This window comes from Sinocyclocheilus grahami, unplaced genomic scaffold (assembly GCF_001515645.1).
Source record: "Sinocyclocheilus grahami isolate Dianchi unplaced genomic scaffold, SAMN03320097.WGS_v1.1 scaffold8.1, whole genome shotgun sequence".
Taxonomy (NCBI): domain Eukaryota; kingdom Metazoa; phylum Chordata; class Actinopteri; order Cypriniformes; family Cyprinidae; genus Sinocyclocheilus; species Sinocyclocheilus grahami.
Window position 1 is genome coordinate 1,156,982 of NW_015505187.1, and position 19,719 is coordinate 1,176,700.

General features: G+C 35.1%; 1 protein-coding gene across 1 annotated transcript in view; it reads right to left on the bottom strand.

Annotated features, from left to right (window-relative positions):
* Positions 1-16,665, bottom strand: part of LOC107590996 (plexin-C1-like) — a 30,228-nt gene extending 13,563 nt beyond the window's left edge. The window contains exons 1-23 of the mRNA XM_016279980.1: positions 15,669-16,665; positions 15,371-15,496; positions 15,080-15,214; positions 14,432-14,532; positions 14,164-14,272; positions 13,913-14,072; positions 13,698-13,809; positions 13,519-13,612; positions 13,319-13,357; positions 12,743-12,876; positions 12,467-12,646; positions 11,832-11,940; positions 11,266-11,436; positions 10,945-11,106; positions 10,727-10,829; positions 10,545-10,646; positions 9,936-10,039; positions 9,800-9,841; positions 9,594-9,718; positions 6,497-6,695; positions 6,254-6,400; positions 1,262-1,427; positions 990-1,090 (exon numbers count right to left, since the gene is read on the bottom strand). Coding sequence (XP_016135466.1) covers positions 990-1,090; positions 1,262-1,427; positions 6,254-6,400; positions 6,497-6,695; positions 9,594-9,718; positions 9,800-9,841; positions 9,936-10,039; positions 10,545-10,646; positions 10,727-10,829; positions 10,945-11,106; positions 11,266-11,436; positions 11,832-11,940; positions 12,467-12,646; positions 12,743-12,876; positions 13,319-13,357; positions 13,519-13,612; positions 13,698-13,809; positions 13,913-14,072; positions 14,164-14,272; positions 14,432-14,532; positions 15,080-15,214; positions 15,371-15,496; positions 15,669-16,574 — 3,627 coding nt within the window. The 5' untranslated portion in view covers positions 16,575-16,665. The remainder of the gene's footprint in view (positions 1-989; positions 1,091-1,261; positions 1,428-6,253; positions 6,401-6,496; positions 6,696-9,593; positions 9,719-9,799; positions 9,842-9,935; positions 10,040-10,544; positions 10,647-10,726; positions 10,830-10,944; positions 11,107-11,265; positions 11,437-11,831; positions 11,941-12,466; positions 12,647-12,742; positions 12,877-13,318; positions 13,358-13,518; positions 13,613-13,697; positions 13,810-13,912; positions 14,073-14,163; positions 14,273-14,431; positions 14,533-15,079; positions 15,215-15,370; positions 15,497-15,668) is intronic.
* Between the last annotated feature and the right edge of the window lie 3,054 nt (positions 16,666-19,719).

The following is a 19,719-nucleotide window of genomic DNA, read 5'->3' on the forward strand; positions in this document are numbered from 1 at the left end:
GACTGACTTTATGGATTTCGTTGATGCAGAAAAAGTTATGTTTTGTGTTCTTTATTTAAGTTTTGATAAGCATTCCTATTTTAAATTATTATTATAATTTTAATGTTAATGTAATATTAGACTATGGTAAAGTTCAGCCAAGGACATATAATAAGGGCCTAATTCATTAGAATATGACTGACAAATTAATAAACTAATTTTATTTTATTTCAATATAAAAAGATATTTCATTTAACAATTTATTAAAATTCCATTTAACAATAACATGGCCAGATACAATAAAAATAAACAACTAGAATTGCACAATGGCACAAACGCAGACAGGAGTGAAAACAAAATTGTAATGGTACTACTACTATGTTAGAATTAATTTAACAATAACAATTACCAACTTGAATGGCACAAACTCAGACAGGAGAGAAAACAATAACCCTGTGTTTTGCTACGCGTATCGGGTGTAATAAATATAAATATAACTTCAGAATATATAAAGCATATTTTACTATGATACAGCAAATGTATAGACATTTAACTGAATAACACAAAGTAAAGTAACTGTGGTACCCCGTAATATTACGGCTCAGTAATAACAGGGCAATACTATGGTAATATCTGCATTATTACTTAGGAAATTACATGGTAATAACAGAAATTGCATGTAATTTCCAAGGTAATAATGTAGATATTACCATGGTATCTTGACCTTTTATATGTTGATTTCTCAGTTCATGACCCCTTTAAAGCAGCAAACAACTGCAGTATGTGCTCATAATAAACAGAATGTCATTGGTGATTCTTAAAGTTATCTTTATAGTTGTCGTTCTTGGTGTGAACAAACCTTACCTCAAATCCCTAAGCCTTTATCTTATTCTCGTCTCTATATATGGCCCATGTGGGATTTTTGTTTTATCAGTTGTCTGTTTGCTTAGAATATAGTCCACTTCTCAAAAAAGATGTTTGCTCCATTTTTTTTGTTCTCATGCACTCACCTGATAATGTTTTAGAGTGTTCAACATGGTAACATGCCCCCGAATCTCTGAGGACTCATCGACTTCCTGCAGCATGACAAACTTCCCTTCCTTTTCATATTCTGAGAGTGCACAACATAAAATGGAGAATACAAACAGGAATTAGTTTAGCGGATATTGCAACTGGCAACCTGAAACTGTGTGTTAACCACAGACGTAGGCTCTATAAGGAAGTTTTATGAAATATTATAATCATCAACAGTAAGAGAGTGAGAAACAGGGAGTCTACTAACCAATTTCTATATCCCTGATCTGCTGGAAGAGGAAACCAAACTTGCGCTGGAAGGTCTGCAAGATTTTCTCCTTGACCTGTTGTATTGTGTCACAGGTCAGTGCGTTGACCTCTAAGGGTTCACTGACCTCTCCTCCAGTCCCCACAGCAAACACCACCTTCAGTTTCTATAGGGGGCGAAAACATAAACCAAACAATTTAATGACTAAAGAAAAACTACTCATTTTATATGTGGGACATAATTTATCTGTTTTTTTATGAGAATGCATGAAGAAGCAAACACTTTAAGGAACAAGCACCTAAAGAGCTCAAAATAAAAATATGACCTGTAATAAATACAAAAAATACTGAATGTTCAATTTCAGAGATAAGTTTTTAAAAAAGTTTAAATCTATTACGATGGAGAAAAAATTTAATAAATTCCACTCATAATGTCTTTCATATCACTGGGGCTGTTCATACAGACAATATTTAATAAACTTCAGTAAAAGAAAACATTATTTATAAACCATTTTCTTACATACTTTTTTATTTTTTAATGTCAGATAGATCAAAACATTTTAAACTGGCAAACCAATTGTTTATCTATTTATCTATCTATCTATCTATATACATATATATATATATATAGAGAGAGAGAGAGAGAGAGAGAGAGAGAGATAAACAATTGGTTAAACTCAGTTTTTAACAATTTTCATAAATTATGTTTTTTCATTGTGCATTCCAGTTAATCTCAATCAAACTGCAGTTGGGTTATTTTGATTAGGTTAAAAAATAACAAAAAAAATACAGCTAACTAACTTTTTGAAAATTAAAAAAATCATGTTTTTTATTTTTATCGTGTTAGTTAGCTGTATTTTTCTGTTATTTTTTAACCTAATCAAAATAACCCAACTGCAGTTTGATTGAGATTAACTGGAATGCACAATGAAAAAACATAATTTATGAAAAACAGTTATCTGTTTTTGCAAATGAACTCTTCATATATAACATTGAGTCAGATTTGTAAAAATACTTTATCGACTTAAATTACTTAGAATGGCCGTTTTAAAAAAAATGCACAATTGCATAAAACTATGCAGTTTAAATACTTCTTCTTTTTTGCCACTGTAATTTCCTGTAAAGCAGCAGAATACAATTTTAAACTATGAGTAAGACCATCTTCTGACACAAATATCTTCCTTTGGAGAAATGGCATTTACTGGCTTGGCAATACAGGTGCAGTCCAGTTTTGTGAGAGGAAGGCTTGTGTAGGACTGAAATCACAGCAGAAAGCAAAATGCAGAAGCACAACGGTCACACTAGTCTAACCGTGAGAGCCTGCTGGTGATTTTGGGGGGAAGATGGTCTTGTCACATGGTTCTGTCCACAAACTATCATTAATCTTTCCGGTTTTCTTGTCCACACAAGTGTGTTTATGAGCAAAAAACTGCTAGAAACCAACCATCCAACCACACTCAATATGAGAATTGCCCATCAGGAAGGAATCAGGAACAAAAAAAATTATAATTCTCTATAGCCCAACATTAAAGATTACGTCAGTTCACCCAAAAATGAAAATTCTGTCATAATTTGCCCACCCTCAATTTGGTCCAAATCTATATGAATTTCTTTCTTCTGCCAAACAGAAAAGATGATATTTTGAAAAAAGTGGGCAATCACCCAGTTTCTGGCCCAAATAGACTTCAATATTTTTTTCCATATTATGGAAATCAATGGGGACCAGCAGCGTTTTGGTTACCAACATTCTTCAAAATATCTTCGTTGATGTTCCACAGAGGAAAGATTTCACACAAGTTTGGAACAACTATTAGTAAGTGACGACGGAATTTTCATTTTTGCGTGAACTATCCTTTTAACAATGGCTCATACACATGTAAGAAAGAAACACAACAGTCGGAAAATGATACCTGAAGCACTTGTGCAAGAAATGTTGTGCAATGAAGCTACAGGATTTTAACGGTTTTAACAAAGATATATAATCACAGGAATAAATTACATTTTAAAATATATTAAAATAGAAATCAGTTATTTTAAATTGTAATCATATTTTACGAAATTACAATTTTTACTGTGTTTTAGATCAAATAAATGCAGCCTTTGGGAGCATAAGAGACTTCTTTCAAAAACAATTTTAAAAATTGCATCAAACTTTTGAACGGTTCATTTGGGAAGGAAAATATTTGGTGTTTGATTAAAATGGGGAATTTTTTAAAATGTGAATGTGGCTTGCAAATTACAGAAAGGTATTTCTAAAGTTAGTACTTTCAATAACTGTTTGTTTTTGCAAACACTTCCTCATTGCATAAAAGAGACAGTAAAAGAGGAAATACTAACCAAGGCCTCAAAGTCCTGCGCTTGGCAGAGAAGCCAGTCCTCGCTAAGAGTGTACAGAGCTTTCTCAGTCACCGAATCCACCGGCCCTTTCGAGATTTGCTGAGTCAAAGCTGACACCAACAGGAAGAGAGGCTGTCCTACTGATTCCTATGGAAGAAACATTATACTTTTGTGAGGACACATGAGTAGTTGAAGAGAACATGTGCTTTCTAAATCCACAACAGAGTGGATGTATGGACGGACCCTGAGGAAGCCGTACAGACAGATGGACATCCAGTTGGTAAGAAGCTTCTCCACTATGGACTCTGTGCGGCGCAGGAGAAGTTTGGGATTTGCATTGCTGGACTGGTCCATCAGACTCTGCAGAAGGTCCTCCATTACCTCTGTGAGATAAAGCAGGTCTCCATGGAGGGCCAGAGTCAACAGAGATGCCACTGTACATCTAAGAGGAAGAGGAACAGAAAGACAAGTTATAAAGAACAGAAGAAATACGAGTATAAAAGTAGTGTTACTGGCAGTTACACATCTGTCTGCAAATAGAAACCAACCACAGCTTCATTCATTCATTTATTTTGTGTAATATTTACAGTATGTTGCAATTTCTTGTATTATGCTCATTTTGTTCTATTTTTGAATATTGATGCTTTGAAAAATAAAATCTTTTATGCAAAACTTTCAAGCCAATAAAGTACTCTAAAACGTTTTGTGTTTTATTTTCCTCATTTAATTCCTTTTGTTTTATTATTAATCTTTTATATTATTTAGCATTTTATCGTTTTTTATCGCACTTTTTTTACATTTATATTATATTTTTATATTACTTCTTATTTTCTCGCCCTTGCAATGCTTGCTATTGTTGTTTAATCTTTTATCTAAATGATTGTTGGGTTTCATGGAATATTTGTCTTCATGAATAAGAGATAAGAGGGAATGTCTCCATTTCAAGATTTTTTGAGAGAGAGAGAGAGAGAGAGAGAGATAAACAATTGGTTAAACTCCGTTTTTAACAATTTTCATAAATTATGTTTTTTCATTGTGCATTCCAGTTAATCTCAATCAAACTGCAGTTGGGTTATTTTGATTAGGTTAAAAAATAACAAAAAAAATACAGCTAACTAACTTTTTGAAAATTAAAAAAATCATGTTTTTTATTTTTATCGTGTTAGTTAGCTGTATTTTTCTGTTATTTTTTAACCTAATCAAAATAACCCAACTGCAGTTTGATTGAGATTAACTGGAATGCACAATGAAAAAACATAATTTATGAAAAACAGTTATCTGTTTTTGCAAATGAACTCTTCATATATAACATTGAGTCAGATTTGTAAAAATACTTTATCGACTTAAATTACTTAGAATGGCCGTTTTAAAAAAAATGCACAATTGCATAAAACTATGCAGTTTAAATACTTCTTCTTTTTTGCCACTGTAATTTCCTGTAAAGCAGCAGAATACAATTTTAAACTATGAGTAAGACCATCTTCTGACACAAATATCTTCCTTTGGAGAAATGGCATTTACTGGCTTGGCAATACAGGTGCAGTCCAGTTTTGTGAGAGGAAGGCTTGTGTAGGACTGAAATCACAGCAGAAAGCAAAATGCAGAAGCACAACGGTCACACTAGTCTAACCGTGAGAGCCTGCTGGTGATTTTGGGGGGAAGATGGTCTTGTCACATGGTTCTGTCCACAAACTATCATTAATCTTTCCGGTTTTCTTGTCCACACAAGTGTGTTTATGAGCAAAAAACTGCTAGAAACCAACCATCCAACCACACTCAATATGAGAATTGCCCATCAGGAAGGAATCAGGAACAAAAAAAATTATAATTCTCTATAGCCCAACATTAAAGATTACGTCAGTTCACCCAAAAATGAAAATTCTGTCATAATTTGCCCACCCTCAATTTGGTCCAAATCTATATGAATTTCTTTCTTCTGCCAAACAGAAAAGATGATATTTTGAAAAAAGTGGGCAATCACCCAGTTTCTGGCCCAAATAGACTTCAATATTTTTTTCCATATTATGGAAATCAATGGGGACCAGCAGCGTTTTGGTTACCAACATTCTTCAAAATATCTTCGTTGATGTTCCACAGAGGAAAGATTTCACACAAGTTTGGAACAACTATTAGTAAGTGACGACGGAATTTTCATTTTTGCGTGAACTATCCTTTTAACAATGGCTCATACACATGTAAGAAAGAAACACAACAGTCGGAAAATGATACCTGAAGCACTTGTGCAAGAAATGTTGTGCAATGAAGCTACAGGATTTTAACGGTTTTAACAAAGATATATAATCACAGGAATAAATTACATTTTAAAATATATTAAAATAGAAATCAGTTATTTTAAATTGTAATCATATTTTACGAAATTACAATTTTTACTGTGTTTTAGATCAAATAAATGCAGCCTTTGGGAGCATAAGAGACTTCTTTCAAAAACAATTTTAAAAATTGCATCAAACTTTTGAACGGTTCATTTGGGAAGGAAAATATTTGGTGTTTGATTAAAATGGGGAATTTTTTAAAATGTGAATGTGGCTTGCAAATTACAGAAAGGTATTTCTAAAGTTAGTACTTTCAATAACTGTTTGTTTTTGCAAACACTTCCTCATTGCATAAAAGAGACAGTAAAAGAGGAAATACTAACCAAGGCCTCAAAGTCCTGCGCTTGGCAGAGAAGCCAGTCCTCGCTAAGAGTGTACAGAGCTTTCTCAGTCACCGAATCCACCGGCCCTTTCGAGATTTGCTGAGTCAAAGCTGACACCAACAGGAAGAGAGGCTGTCCTACTGATTCCTATGGAAGAAACATTATACTTTTGTGAGGACACATGAGTAGTTGAAGAGAACATGTGCTTTCTAAATCCACAACAGAGTGGATGTATGGACGGACCCTGAGGAAGCCGTACAGACAGATGGACATCCAGTTGGTAAGAAGCTTCTCCACTATGGACTCTGTGCGGCGCAGGAGAAGTTTGGGATTTGCATTGCTGGACTGGTCCATCAGACTCTGCAGAAGGTCCTCCATGACCTCTGTGAGATAAAGCAGGTCTCCATGGAGGGCCAGAGTCAACAGAGATGCCACTGTACATCTAAGAGGAAGAGGAACAGAAAGACAAGTTATAAAGAACAGAAGAAATACGAGTATAAAAGTAGTGTTACTGGCAGTTACACATCTGTCTGCAAATAGAAACCAACCACAGCTTCATTCATTCATTTATTTTGTGTAATATTTACAGTATGTTGCAATTTCTTGTATTATGCTCATTTTGTTCTATTTTTGAATATTGATGCTTTGAAAAATAAAATCTTTTATGCAAAACTTTCAAGCCAATAAAGTACTCTAAAACGTTTTGTGTTTTATTTTCCTCATTTAATTCCTTTTGTTTTATTATTAATCTTTTATATTATTTAGCATTTTATCGTTTTTTATCGCACTTTTTTTACATTTATATTATATTTTTATATTACTTCTTATTTTCTCGCCCTTGCAATGCTTGCTATTGTTGTTTAATCTTTTATCTAAATGATTGTTGGGTTTCATGGAATATTTGTCTTCATGAATAAGAGATAAGAGGGAATGTCTCCATTTCAAGATTTTTTGAGATGTCGTTCTGAAGCAGTTTGATAGAACAATTGTTGAATTTGTGCTGCTCAGATAAAGTCTGAGCATTAAAATATACACAACTAAGATTACTCAATAATCCCTGCTCATTTGTATCATCGTAACTTCATCTCCTGCTTCCTGGTCCTACCTGGCTTCCTCTCAGATTGATAGAAGACTTTTAGTTAGTACTCGTGCTGTCAAACGATTAATCGCGATTAAACGCATCCAGAATAAAAGTTTTTGTTTGCATAATATATGTGTGTGTTCTGTCTATATTTATTATGTACTGTATATATAAATACACACACATACAGTACATAATAAATATGTACTGTATGTGTGTGTATTTATATATACAGTACATAATAAATATAGACAGAACACACACATATATTATGTACTGTATATATAAATACACACACATACAGTATATATTTTGAAAATATTTTCATGTATTTACATGTCTATATTTATATTCATATAATTTATATTATAAATAAATATATTTTATATGTAAAAATAACATATTTTTCTGAAATATACACATGCGTGTGTATTTATATATACATAAATATACACAGTACACATACATATATTATGTAAACAAACTTTTATTTTGGATGCAATTAATCGTTTGACAGCACTAGTTAGTACAGTTTTGGGTATCAGACAAAATGCAGTGTTGCTGATTTTAGGTATCAGACAAAACTCTCCTGACTTGTTTTGGATACCAGACAAAATGGATATCTTCTAACAGGATCTAGGTAAGAGACTGAATGCATTATTCCTGTGAGGAGATTCAATCTAACACCATCAAGCCAATAAAGTACTTTGTGTATCAAACACATATATCTGTGTTTCAGTGGGGTGGTCATTTTTGAGCCCCCTCAAAGAGGAAGCACAAAACATGATCTGTTTACACTTCTAAGCAACAGGCATCAAGCCAAGGTCTGAAAATAACCACAAGGGCCTGTGACAAGGTTTAACAAGTCATCTTCAAACAGAGGTGAGAATATGTTCAAAGCGTCTTCTTCCTCTTTTGTAACTCGCTTTGGACAAAAGTGTCTGCTACATGCATACATTTAAATGTCTTTGACTCACTTGTCTTTTATGCTGAAGTTTTTCTGTTCCTCTAATGCATGCACGAAACAACTGAGAAACTGCTTATCTCTGATCAGCGCAGCAAAGGCCTGACATTTCTCATCTAAAGTTGTCTGCTCAGAGTCCTGACCATAAAAAAGACAGAGATAAAACATTTCGTTTTGTACAATGTGATATATACCACTAAAGACACTGCAGCATGTTACCTGCCCAATGTCTCTGATCATGACTGCTGCCAGAGGACCAGCCTAGTGAAAACGACAAAATATATATTAAACAAACAAACATATATAGCAATTCTACAAGAACAAAGTGAATTTCAGACAGATACAAATATTGAACCTCAGGAAAGAAGATTTTTGAGGCAAAGTGCTTGTAATCCAGGAAGGGTATGGCTCCAACATTATCGATTAAATCCGATTTTTCTGTTTGCAAGTCAACAAAGCCTGTCAAAACAAACAAACAAACAAACAAACCATAAATGCATAATGTAATCACACACAACAAGACTTGAAACATTTCTATGACGTATGACAGCAATATGAGCATTTAAAGGAGTAATGACATTTTCATGTTTACAGCGGCACGTTTGCCTGCAAACACTTGATAAATAACCTACATAACCTGTGGTGATTATTTACATGTCTATATTTATATTCATATAATTTATATTATAAATAAATATATTTTATATGTAAAAATAACATATTTTTCTGAAATATACACATGCGTGTGTATTTATATATACATAAATATACACAGTACACATACATATATTATGTAAACAAACTTTTATTTTGGATGCAATTAATCGTTTGACAGCACTAGTTAGTACAGTTTTGGGTATCAGACAAAATGCAGTGTTGCTGATTTTAGGTATCAGACAAAACTCTCCTGACTTGTTTTGGATACCAGACAAAATGGATATCTTCTAACAGGATCTAGGTAAGAGACTGAATGCATTATTCCTGTGAGGAGATTCAATCTAACACCATCAAGCCAATAAAGTACTTTGTGTATCAAACACATATATCTGTGTTTCAGTGGGGTGGTCATTTTTGAGCCCCCTCAAAGAGGAAGCACAAAACATGATCTGTTTACACTTCTAAGCAACAGGCATCAAGCCAAGGTCTGAAAATAACCACAAGGGCCTGTGACAAGGTTTAACAAGTCATCTTCAAACAGAGGTGAGAATATGTTCAAAGCGTCTTCTTCCTCTTTTGTAACTCGCTTTGGACAAAAGTGTCTGCTACATGCATACATTTAAATGTCTTTGACTCACTTGTCTTTTATGCTGAAGTTTTTCTGTTCCTCTAATGCATGCACGAAACAACTGAGAAACTGCTTATCTCTGATCAGCGCAGCAAAGGCCTGACATTTCTCATCTAAAGTTGTCTGCTCAGAGTCCTGACCATAAAAAAGACAGAGATAAAACATTTCGTTTTGTACAATGTGATATATACCACTAAAGACACTGCAGCATGTTACCTGCCCAATGTCTCTGATCATGACTGCTGCCAGAGGACCAGCCTAGTGAAAACGACAAAATATATATTAAACAAACAAACATATATAGCAATTCTACAAGAACAAAGTGAATTTCAGACAGATACAAATATTGAACCTCAGGAAAGAAGATTTTTGAGGCAAAGTGCTTGTAATCCAGGAAGGGTATGGCTCCAACATTATCGATTAAATCCGATTTTTCTGTTTGCAAGTCAACAAAGCCTGTCAAAACAAACAAACAAACAAACAAACCATAAATGCATAATGTAATCACACACAACAAGACTTGAAACATTTCTATGACGTATGACAGCAATATGAGCATTTAAAGGAGTAATGACATTTTCATGTTTACAGCGGCACGTTTGCCTGCAAACACTTGATAAATAACCTACATAACCTGTGGTGATTATGTAGTTACTTACAAGCTCAAAAAACAAAACAAAAAAAAAACATGACATTCTGGACCCCAATATTGCTCGTGATCCTTTTTCAATGTAAGTAAGTTGTTAAAAAATGTTTATTGACTGCGATGCATATTGCTTAGAAAAGTAATAGTCGCATGATTTGAGGCATCATTTATGTCCTGTGCACAAATGTGCGGGAGGAGTTACACACCAAAGTTGAATATTTGGGGTTAGTTGTGTGTTCATAACACTAACCTTCAGTGTGAGCAATAGTGATGCTTGCAAACACCACAAAGACCAGCATTTCAAAGATGACCAACCTTGTCGTATGTCCCTTCTGATGTTGCTTTCCAGCGTTTCTAGTTGCTTGTTCATTCTCTCATTCATTTGTCTCTGGCTCTTACGGTGAACAATGAATCCAACTAGACAGAGGAGCAAACACATACATTAATACCTGCAGGACTATTGTGAAAATATGTGATGCAAATCTGAAATCACTTACCAACAGCACCCAGAATTATGAGCAGAATCAATGCGGCAAGGATGGGTAAAAATATTAAACCACTTTGAGACTCAAGGTTTTTAGAAAAATTCCCAACATTTATCTGAAAATTATAGTAAATGAAGGAAGACTTTGTATGTAAGATTTATAAGGGTCATAAATAATTTACAATAAGTAATTAAGACAATTTGCATAAAGACATGAATATGTACACTCACAATAAGTAAGTCCACTGCTGGGACGGCTCCTGGTTCTCCTTTAATCTTACAGATGACGGCATTGGACTCAATCTTCTCCAAAACACACCGATACTGCTGATCTCCCTGTACACCCTTCACAGTCACCTCACTGATATTCAAATTCAAATTATCGTTCATTTTCTGAGGAACAGAGAGTGTGGGATGATTTGGAAGGTGTGAGTTTCTCATGCTAATAATAAATGTAAAAGTTAATTTAGAGTTTTAAAACCAGGGGCCAGCACGCATACCAAAAATGCAGAGAGTAGACTAAAGTTAAACTCACAGTATCATTAAACTCACCTTAATGTTCACCTGTAGATCGTTGGCCACCTGTAAGGTGGTGAATCCAGTGAATTCTGGATCAGGCTTATAGGAGAAATAATCCACACAGTTCACATTGGAGTTCCCAACATTCAACGAGAAGTTAAACTGACCACCGCCATCATAAGGGTGGGAGTGAAACCACATGTCCTGAGAAAGAGAGATAACGAATATATGACCCTAATACATGTGACATTTGAAGCTACATGTAAACATGTGACATTTAAAGCTGCATGTAAGCTGTGAATACACTTAGTCTCTTTAGTCGATATAAAAATTCTAACAGAAAAAAGCTAATCATTATATTCACGTTAACCGACAATCAATATTAAATTGAAAATATTAAAATTCTACAATGTTTTGTATAAAAAATAAATAAACTTAAATAATAAATAATAAATCAATCAATCAATTGCTTGAAATGTTTAGGCATCACAACAGTTTAGACGTCAGTAAGGTAAGGTGATTCTTACTCTGAAGTTGTAAGTAGCTGATCTCTGTGCATCATGCTGTGAGCAACTGCAGAAGTAATGAGTATGTCTTACCCCTGAGCTTGTGTTGTACTGTGTTTTCAGCACTTTATTAGAGGGAAGGACAGTAACTGACTCCACTAATTCCATATTGCTGCCCTGAACATGAATCTTCCTTCCACCACTGCATGAAGATACATTTAAAACATCTTCAGCAAGTAATACATGATATATAAAAAAACATATTTATTAACATTTGAATTCCCCCACTTATTTTTGCATATTTTGCACACACAGACACACAGTACCACACATTTCAGCAACCAACGGAAGTGAAACAATATTAAGAAAAGCCTGGCTGTCAGAAAGCAGGTTGCTCTCACTAAACCTCTAACAGTTTAAGCTAGACTAGTCTAATGTCACATGCGAGTTAGTAAACTGCAGATCTCAGAAATACGACAAAACATGCAGGAAATGACCTAATGACTCTCATTTCTGCTTTCATTTTTTTGCGGTCTCGCATATGTTTTTTCATCTGCTCTGTTCATCTGTTGCAAATCTTATTTTTCCACATTAACAGCATCCTTGCGAATTTCATGACTAAAATGTTCTGTATGACATAGGATTCGCTAATTAAAATGTGAAGTTGTCCTCTTGAGGTGCTGATGGGATGTGCAAGCTGATCTGATAGTGGTCTGAAATGGTCTGACCTCCACCAGCTGACTGTGGGCTGTATTCCAGTGCAGCTGGGCTGAGAACTGTAAGTGATGATGCTGTTACCATGACAACGGTCGTCAGGAGTAACAACACACACTTTCACTGTTCCTTTAGTTCCACTGGGAGGAATGTGGAACCTTAAAGTGTCACTGGAGCGATCGAACACTGGAGATCTGAAGAGAAGCATTCATGTGCAGATATACAGTATCATTTATCTGAATATACACACATTCATATGTACCACTAAACACAAACACACAGAATCTCACTCTTTAGGAATGCAGTCCAGATCCCCTTGAATACGGATTTTAGTAACAGCTTCCAGGTTCCTTCCTCTTAAAGACACGTTGTTTCTGCCATGGAAAGAAGCCTTGTTCGGCTCCAGTGACAGAATCTCTGGCTTCTACAGGACACCAAAAGTTACAAAGTTATAAAAAAAGGCAGAATAAACAAAATAACAGAAGTTAAAAGGATTTTAATCACTTATTATATCATTTAATTAATAATAATAATTATTATTATTAGTAGTAGTAGTAGTAGTAATAGTAGTAGCATAAATACACATTGATCAAATATATTGTAAATATGAATAATTAATATATTATACATAATGTGTGTATATATATATATATATATATATATATATATATATGTTTCCCCATTTGAGAAAAAATACGTTATACGTATGTATAACGTATTTTTTCTCAAATGGGGAAACAAAATCTCCGGCCTCTTGTAAAGTCATATTCATTTAAATTAGTGAAAACTGAAAACATAATACTTAATACTGAAAACACAATATCCCAATTCTGTGAAGTTGCACACATAATCAGTATGACACTTACATTGTAGACCATCTCAGAGAGTAGATGTTTACATGCATCCTAAAGAGTAGAGAAAGAGCAGATCATGTACTTCCTGAGTTCACTTCAGTCAACACAATGAGTTTAGCTATCAACAATGAATTAATAAGAATTTATTAAGTATGCTATTTCCCAGTACACATATACTGAATTAGTGGATTGTAGGTTACACATTGTCTCACCTGTATGTTTAACTGTGGTCCAGGTCCATGTGCCCATTCACAACGCTTGGAGGATGAGGACCAGTGACACCCAGATGAGATACACTGAACACACCTAAATTAAATTCATATTTTTAATATTTTTGAAATAAAAGTTCAAAGACGTCTTTCAAAATTATTTTAGACTGTGATTTTCTCACTGTGTATAAGAAGCATTTGGTGAATTATCTGTGATACTGGAGCAGTTCCTCAGTGTCAGCATCTCTGTGATCTTCTGATCCTCAATATTAACAGTAGCAGAGACTTTTAAACCTGAACAGATTGCCAAATGTTTCTGATTATAAATAATCATATTCGGACTACATAAATGCACTGTATATTAGAAAATATAGAACTTCTTTGAAGGAGAACCAACCTCTAGTATAGAGCATCTGGTCAGAAAAACTACAGGAGCAGTTTGGGAAAACTGCAGGCGGATCAGACACGTCACACAGGTTTACACTTTCTTTTGTGAAGGTGCATGAGAAGGCAGGATTTCCTGTGCTCTCCAGACTCAAAATAAGATGTAGATTAATCTGTGTAGAAGAGGACAATGGTTGGTAAAAAGTAATCTTTTTTTTTTCCAAATGAAAATTCGAGAAAAGTGTTTAAGATATTGATGTTTACCTTTCTAGAAGAATTCTCTGCCATCTGAAAAGAAAACAGCTGTGTCTGAAGAGAGTTTTTTGGGATGGACACCCATGAAGTATTTGAGCATTCATCTTGAGTAGAACATCTAGATAAAAACAGAATTGTTTGCACACTGCTCATCTTGTCCATATAGGTGATAAGAAGTTAACATGCTGTTCTACAATTAGCCATGTTTAGTGTAGATGCAGCTTAGAGCAGACATGCGTGATGTGTGTAATATCAGATGTAATAAAGGCAGGCTGACCTGTGACTGTTCACACACCAGCCGCAGAAAGGATCCAGAGCAGCTCTGCAGTCTTTGAAAGTCCTATATTTAGCACATGAACTCACAGATTCTCTTCTTAACTGCACCCAAAACATGAGCAGAAAGAAAAAGGAAAGGTGATTTGATCTATCACACAGTAAAGTATCTGACATACTGCCTGATTTAGCAACTTCTGGATAGCTTAATTCAGTGGTTTCTAACTGTGGGGCATGGGAAAATTGCCCTTTTTCACATATAAAAAAATGATCCTGGATTACATTTTTGGACAAAGGTATGCCTATAGGGCAAACTATTCCTTTCATATTGAGACTGAAAAGCAGTATCACTTTTTAATTCTTCATTTTAAAACAACAATTACCCTCGCACACCTGTAGGATAAATGACCAAAACCAGGTCAAACATCAAAGCAAAAATCAATGAATCCCGCACACTATCAGTACTTGCAAATGTATCAAAAATAGATTTATTTACACCCTTCATTTTATAAATGTGTAAACAACATTTTTTGGATAATATAGCCTACAGCAACTATTCATTATTCAATATTTGTATGATTTTTTAAAACTTCCCTAGCATACTATCTATATTTTTATTGCTTTTTAATTGCACCGCCTTTCTAAACCTCACCTGTTTCTTCAGAGCGATGTAGATGTGTTTGAAATCTACTGGATCAAAGTGCATTCTGGGAAGCACTGCTCGTTCATCATCAGATTTGTACAGCACTATTGGACAGCCTGGTTTATATTTCTCATCCAATACAAGCTAGAAAAACAAACAGAAATACAAACAAATAATATGTATATAATATAATATATAAAAATATGTGTAAATGGAAATGGTGGGCAGGTGTTTAAAAACAAAAACTCGGTGAGTCTAGTGAAAATAAAGGCATATGTTTGACAGATAGATGAAGGAGACCTTTATGAGTTGGCCATCACTGGTTCCTATGAACAGCACAATCCAGGATCCATTTCTAACTGCTGCCACTGCTGACATTGAGCTGTACTTGAACACCACAGAGAGCGGCTGAAGTTCAGTATCAGTCTGAAACAAACAACAAAATTCAACTTTATTTAATACTTGTCATAGTGAATAGTTAGTACCTAATTAATTACATGTTATCATGCAACACATATTGTCACAAATTACATCCTTATCTTAACAAGGTAAAATACTGTTTCATTTGCAAAAATCGTATGAATGTGCAGATTCCAACCTCAGAATCACATTTTTCACCGTAAGCGCAGAAGCCCTTCACTCGGCCTTGAAGGTTACTGATGTCGTACAGAGCCAGCGCGCTGTTCTCCGGATCCTGCTGATTCTGCGCACTGAACACACCTGCCCAAATAACACGGTTCACTGAGGGAATAACGGTGCAGGCGACGAGCACTGGACGAACTTTATCACTGCAGCATCGTATCGTTGCAGCCTGTAGGGATTTGATTATGTCTATCTTTTTCCCTTTAGAGCTGTTCATCCACAGGACGAGCACTTTCCTCTCACTGTCAGTCTTTGCATTGAGAAATAAATAGGATTCTGAGGGCGAAACTCTCTGGAATCCATCAACAAACTCCACATCTCTCACTGTGCTCTGAATGACGGCATCTGATAGTTCCGCTGTTTTTGAGAAAATCCCACCTTTTTGAGACTCTAAAGTGCTCCGCAAGCTAACAACAGAATATATGGTATCTTGAGCTTTTGCATCGTCATCCTTTTTCCCAACCAAAAGGTACCAACCACTTATGAAGGCAACAGATTTCTCGTTCTGTCGCGGTCCTACCAATATATTACTTTCATAATGAATACTGTCAGTAATGTCATTTATATCAAGAACTTCACAATATCCATCTTCAAAAGTCCCACATGTTATCAGGGTGCCGTTCACATCAAAAGCCACCAGAATGTTAACTCTGTTATGGTCAGTGGCATTAGTGATGTCTTTCCTCTTCTCCTCATGTAGATCGTGTCTCATCTGATGTAGTCGATGGTCAGTAAGAACAAATAACTTACTGTTACCAACTACGAAGTCCTTGATGTCTCCATCAAAGTCCTTCACATCACCGCAAATGCAGTATTTCAAAAGTACAAGTATTCCAAGTAAGTGTCTTCTCATCTTGCACATGTGATGAGCAGCTGAAGTTTAGAGATCTTGTCACAGCGACCAACTGCGCTCAGACGCGTCCACTCGTGAAGTGGATGGAAGTGAAAGCAGCGGCTCTGAGGATGCAGATGACTTCCGTGCAACACACCAACAAATCTGTTGCCCAGATTGCGACATTTCCCAGCAAGCAATAGCCATCATTTATATAGATAGACTCGATATAGTCCGCTGTGTGTAACCCACTTCTAGCCCAAATAACCTTGAATTTGATTTAATGTCGTTTTTTGGCAAAATAACTTGTGAGGTGTATGATATTCCATCATGTAAGCAAAGTAACAGCGTTTACAAGGAGTTTGGTTTCATTTCTTTGACATGATCAATGCTTAGCCTGTGCATAGCCACGATTTAGCTCGTAGCCCACTTATAGTCAAACCTGACCCAGCAAGCAATTATGCGTTTAAAAGACGTCAATTAGCCGTCTAAACACAGCCCAGACGTCTAGGCTAAAACAAGGCTAAATTTGGGCTGTCAGTGAAAATTTAATAGACGTCTAATCATAGCCCAAGAATAGACTAGTCATCAATTAGACCGCTATTAAATGACTACATATATAATATGGGTGAATATGGGTCTAGGCAGGGGCGGATTGGCCATCTGGCAATTCTGGCAAATGCCAGAGGGGCCGGTGTAGCAGTCGATTCTGTTCCCCTCTGGAATTTGTGTTTCCCCTCGGAAATAGTTAATCAAACACTGCCCCAATGTAGCCCAATTCCGCGGAATAAATACTGTGGATTTGGCAACACTGCAGCATGCAAATACACCAAACACAACTGGATGTACGGAAAGCAAAAATAGACAAATGTGTTGCTACACTGCAGCATAGTAAAATGACTCTCACACTCCAGTTAATGTTCTGTGATTTTTTTATTCATCTTGCAATTGTTCCTTTGTTTATGTCCGAGTTTTTGAAGTTTAATTTTGCCTATGCAAATTAGTGTAATCTGTCTGTGCTGACGTCCAAACTCAGGGCATTGGCTATTACTGTTTCCATATAGAGCAACAATACATTTGAATTAATATTCTATTTGATTAATCTGTTTACCTTCTCACTGATACAGTGGAATATATTTAATCAGAACACTTATCCAAACCTTTTTTCTTTCTTTCACAAGAAAGCCTTGCATACAAGATGCAAGTGTGGAACATAATGTTGTAATTGGCATACAATCTCAGAGTGCACCAGATAAATCAATTGATCAATCATTCAAAATAGCTCAGTTATAAATAAGGGAGATGACCACAAAATGTTGTCACCTGAATGACTGTTCTTGTTGGCATATGAAAGCAATGGATCCAAACCTATATGAGGAAATTCTAAATGACAAAACTCGAGGTGTTTATCCATTTGTCATAAAAAGGACCAGAAATATTTAATTTGCAGATGTTCCTCCAGTCTCCAAGTTGATGGTAAGCAAACTACTTTAAGTGATAACTCCTCTACACTGACAAGTTTTCTCATAGTAAAGTGAGGTATAGTGATACACCAAGACTAGATACTAACAAAAAGTCAATGCTTGTCAAGAAACTATACTTACCTGACTTAAAGCAACTAGCACATTGACAATAACCTGTTTTCCAATTTCAGTTTAAATAGACCTATTCCTTTCCTTTCAATTGGACCTTTATAACCTCATTGCAGGTTATTTGTTTAGATTTTAACAATAAAGTCATTTCAATAGATGCAAACTTTATCACATCTCCTCAAAAAACAATGTAAAGTTTAGAAGAAAAGTGGTTGCTGGACAAAAAGAGGCCAGCCAATTTTTATTTTAGAGTTAGAACATTGTGGAACCAGAAAAAACAAGCTTGCCATTTCAGCTAGATTCTACTGGCCTGGAATGGGGGTGGACATTGATAAGTGGGTAAATAGGCTACAAAATATTTTCCTTTTCAACATTGCTTTGAGACATATAAACTGATTATGTTATGGTATGCATTTCTCACGTGCTTATTTCTGAACATCAGGATTTGCAGTGTGCCCAGTGCCAGTTTAGCAGACGGTCCATCAAGCGGGAGCCCAAGTACATCCCAATATGTGTATGTAAGCTTGTTGTACACAGATGTGCATGGGTTTAGAGATAGGGAAGTCATGAGGTTACAAAATGTAAATGTATTAATGTTGCTATTTTAATTGTAAGGTGGACAAGCCTCTGGAACAGCTGGGCATGAATTTAGTGGGGAAAGTCACCAGGACCAAAAATGGAAATTAATACATTTGTGTCCTGGTTGACTATTACACAAAAAATAGCATGTGCTATTCTGAATAAATCTGAAGGTCTCTCACTGCATTAATTTCTTTTACAGATTTGGGGCACCAAAGATAATTCTTACTGACCAAGGCACAGAGCCTGTTAACCAGGTTTGTAGTTTATTGAATGAAGGAAAGAAGAAGAAAAAAAATAATCAGTATCCATGAAAATGTTCATGTGTGCATAGGGTTCTGATTTGTACACAACATTTATGATTCATTGTATATTTATTTTAATGTATGTTTTGTACACACCACACACGAGGATTGTTTAAGCTTTCAGTGCACACATAAATTCAACAACAAGGCATAAAAGAAAAAAAGAAAAAGATATTAGCATAAATTAGTAAGTATAAGACAGTATAAAACAGAATAGCCAAAGCCTTAAGCATCACATTGAAATCAGTAATAAATTTGATTGAAAAAAAAAGGAAATCAATTTCAAGTTGAAAAACCTCTCATCTTAAAACTAGCCTACATTGTATTAAACAGTTGTAAGCTTAGCGTAGAACCCCAGTAAATTTTAAATGTCATTGCTTTGTGATAATTGGTTAACTTAAGTGTTAACGAGCCTGTTACTGAATTGCATGACTGAAATATCAGCAGATAAAGTGGGATTTAGGGTAAAAACTGATGTAGGATACTTGCAATATAGTCTAACACATCAAAAACCTATAGCAATAGCCATAGAACTATAGACATTTGTAGTGAAATTTTCTTTGAATATGTAGATAGTCATATATTAAAATAAAACATTGAGCAGGCATACAGTACATAAGTATACAGTATGCAATTGATCCTTAGGTAGGGTGGACTGCAGAGTCAAGTGTCATGGAGGTAGGAAGACACAATGACTCA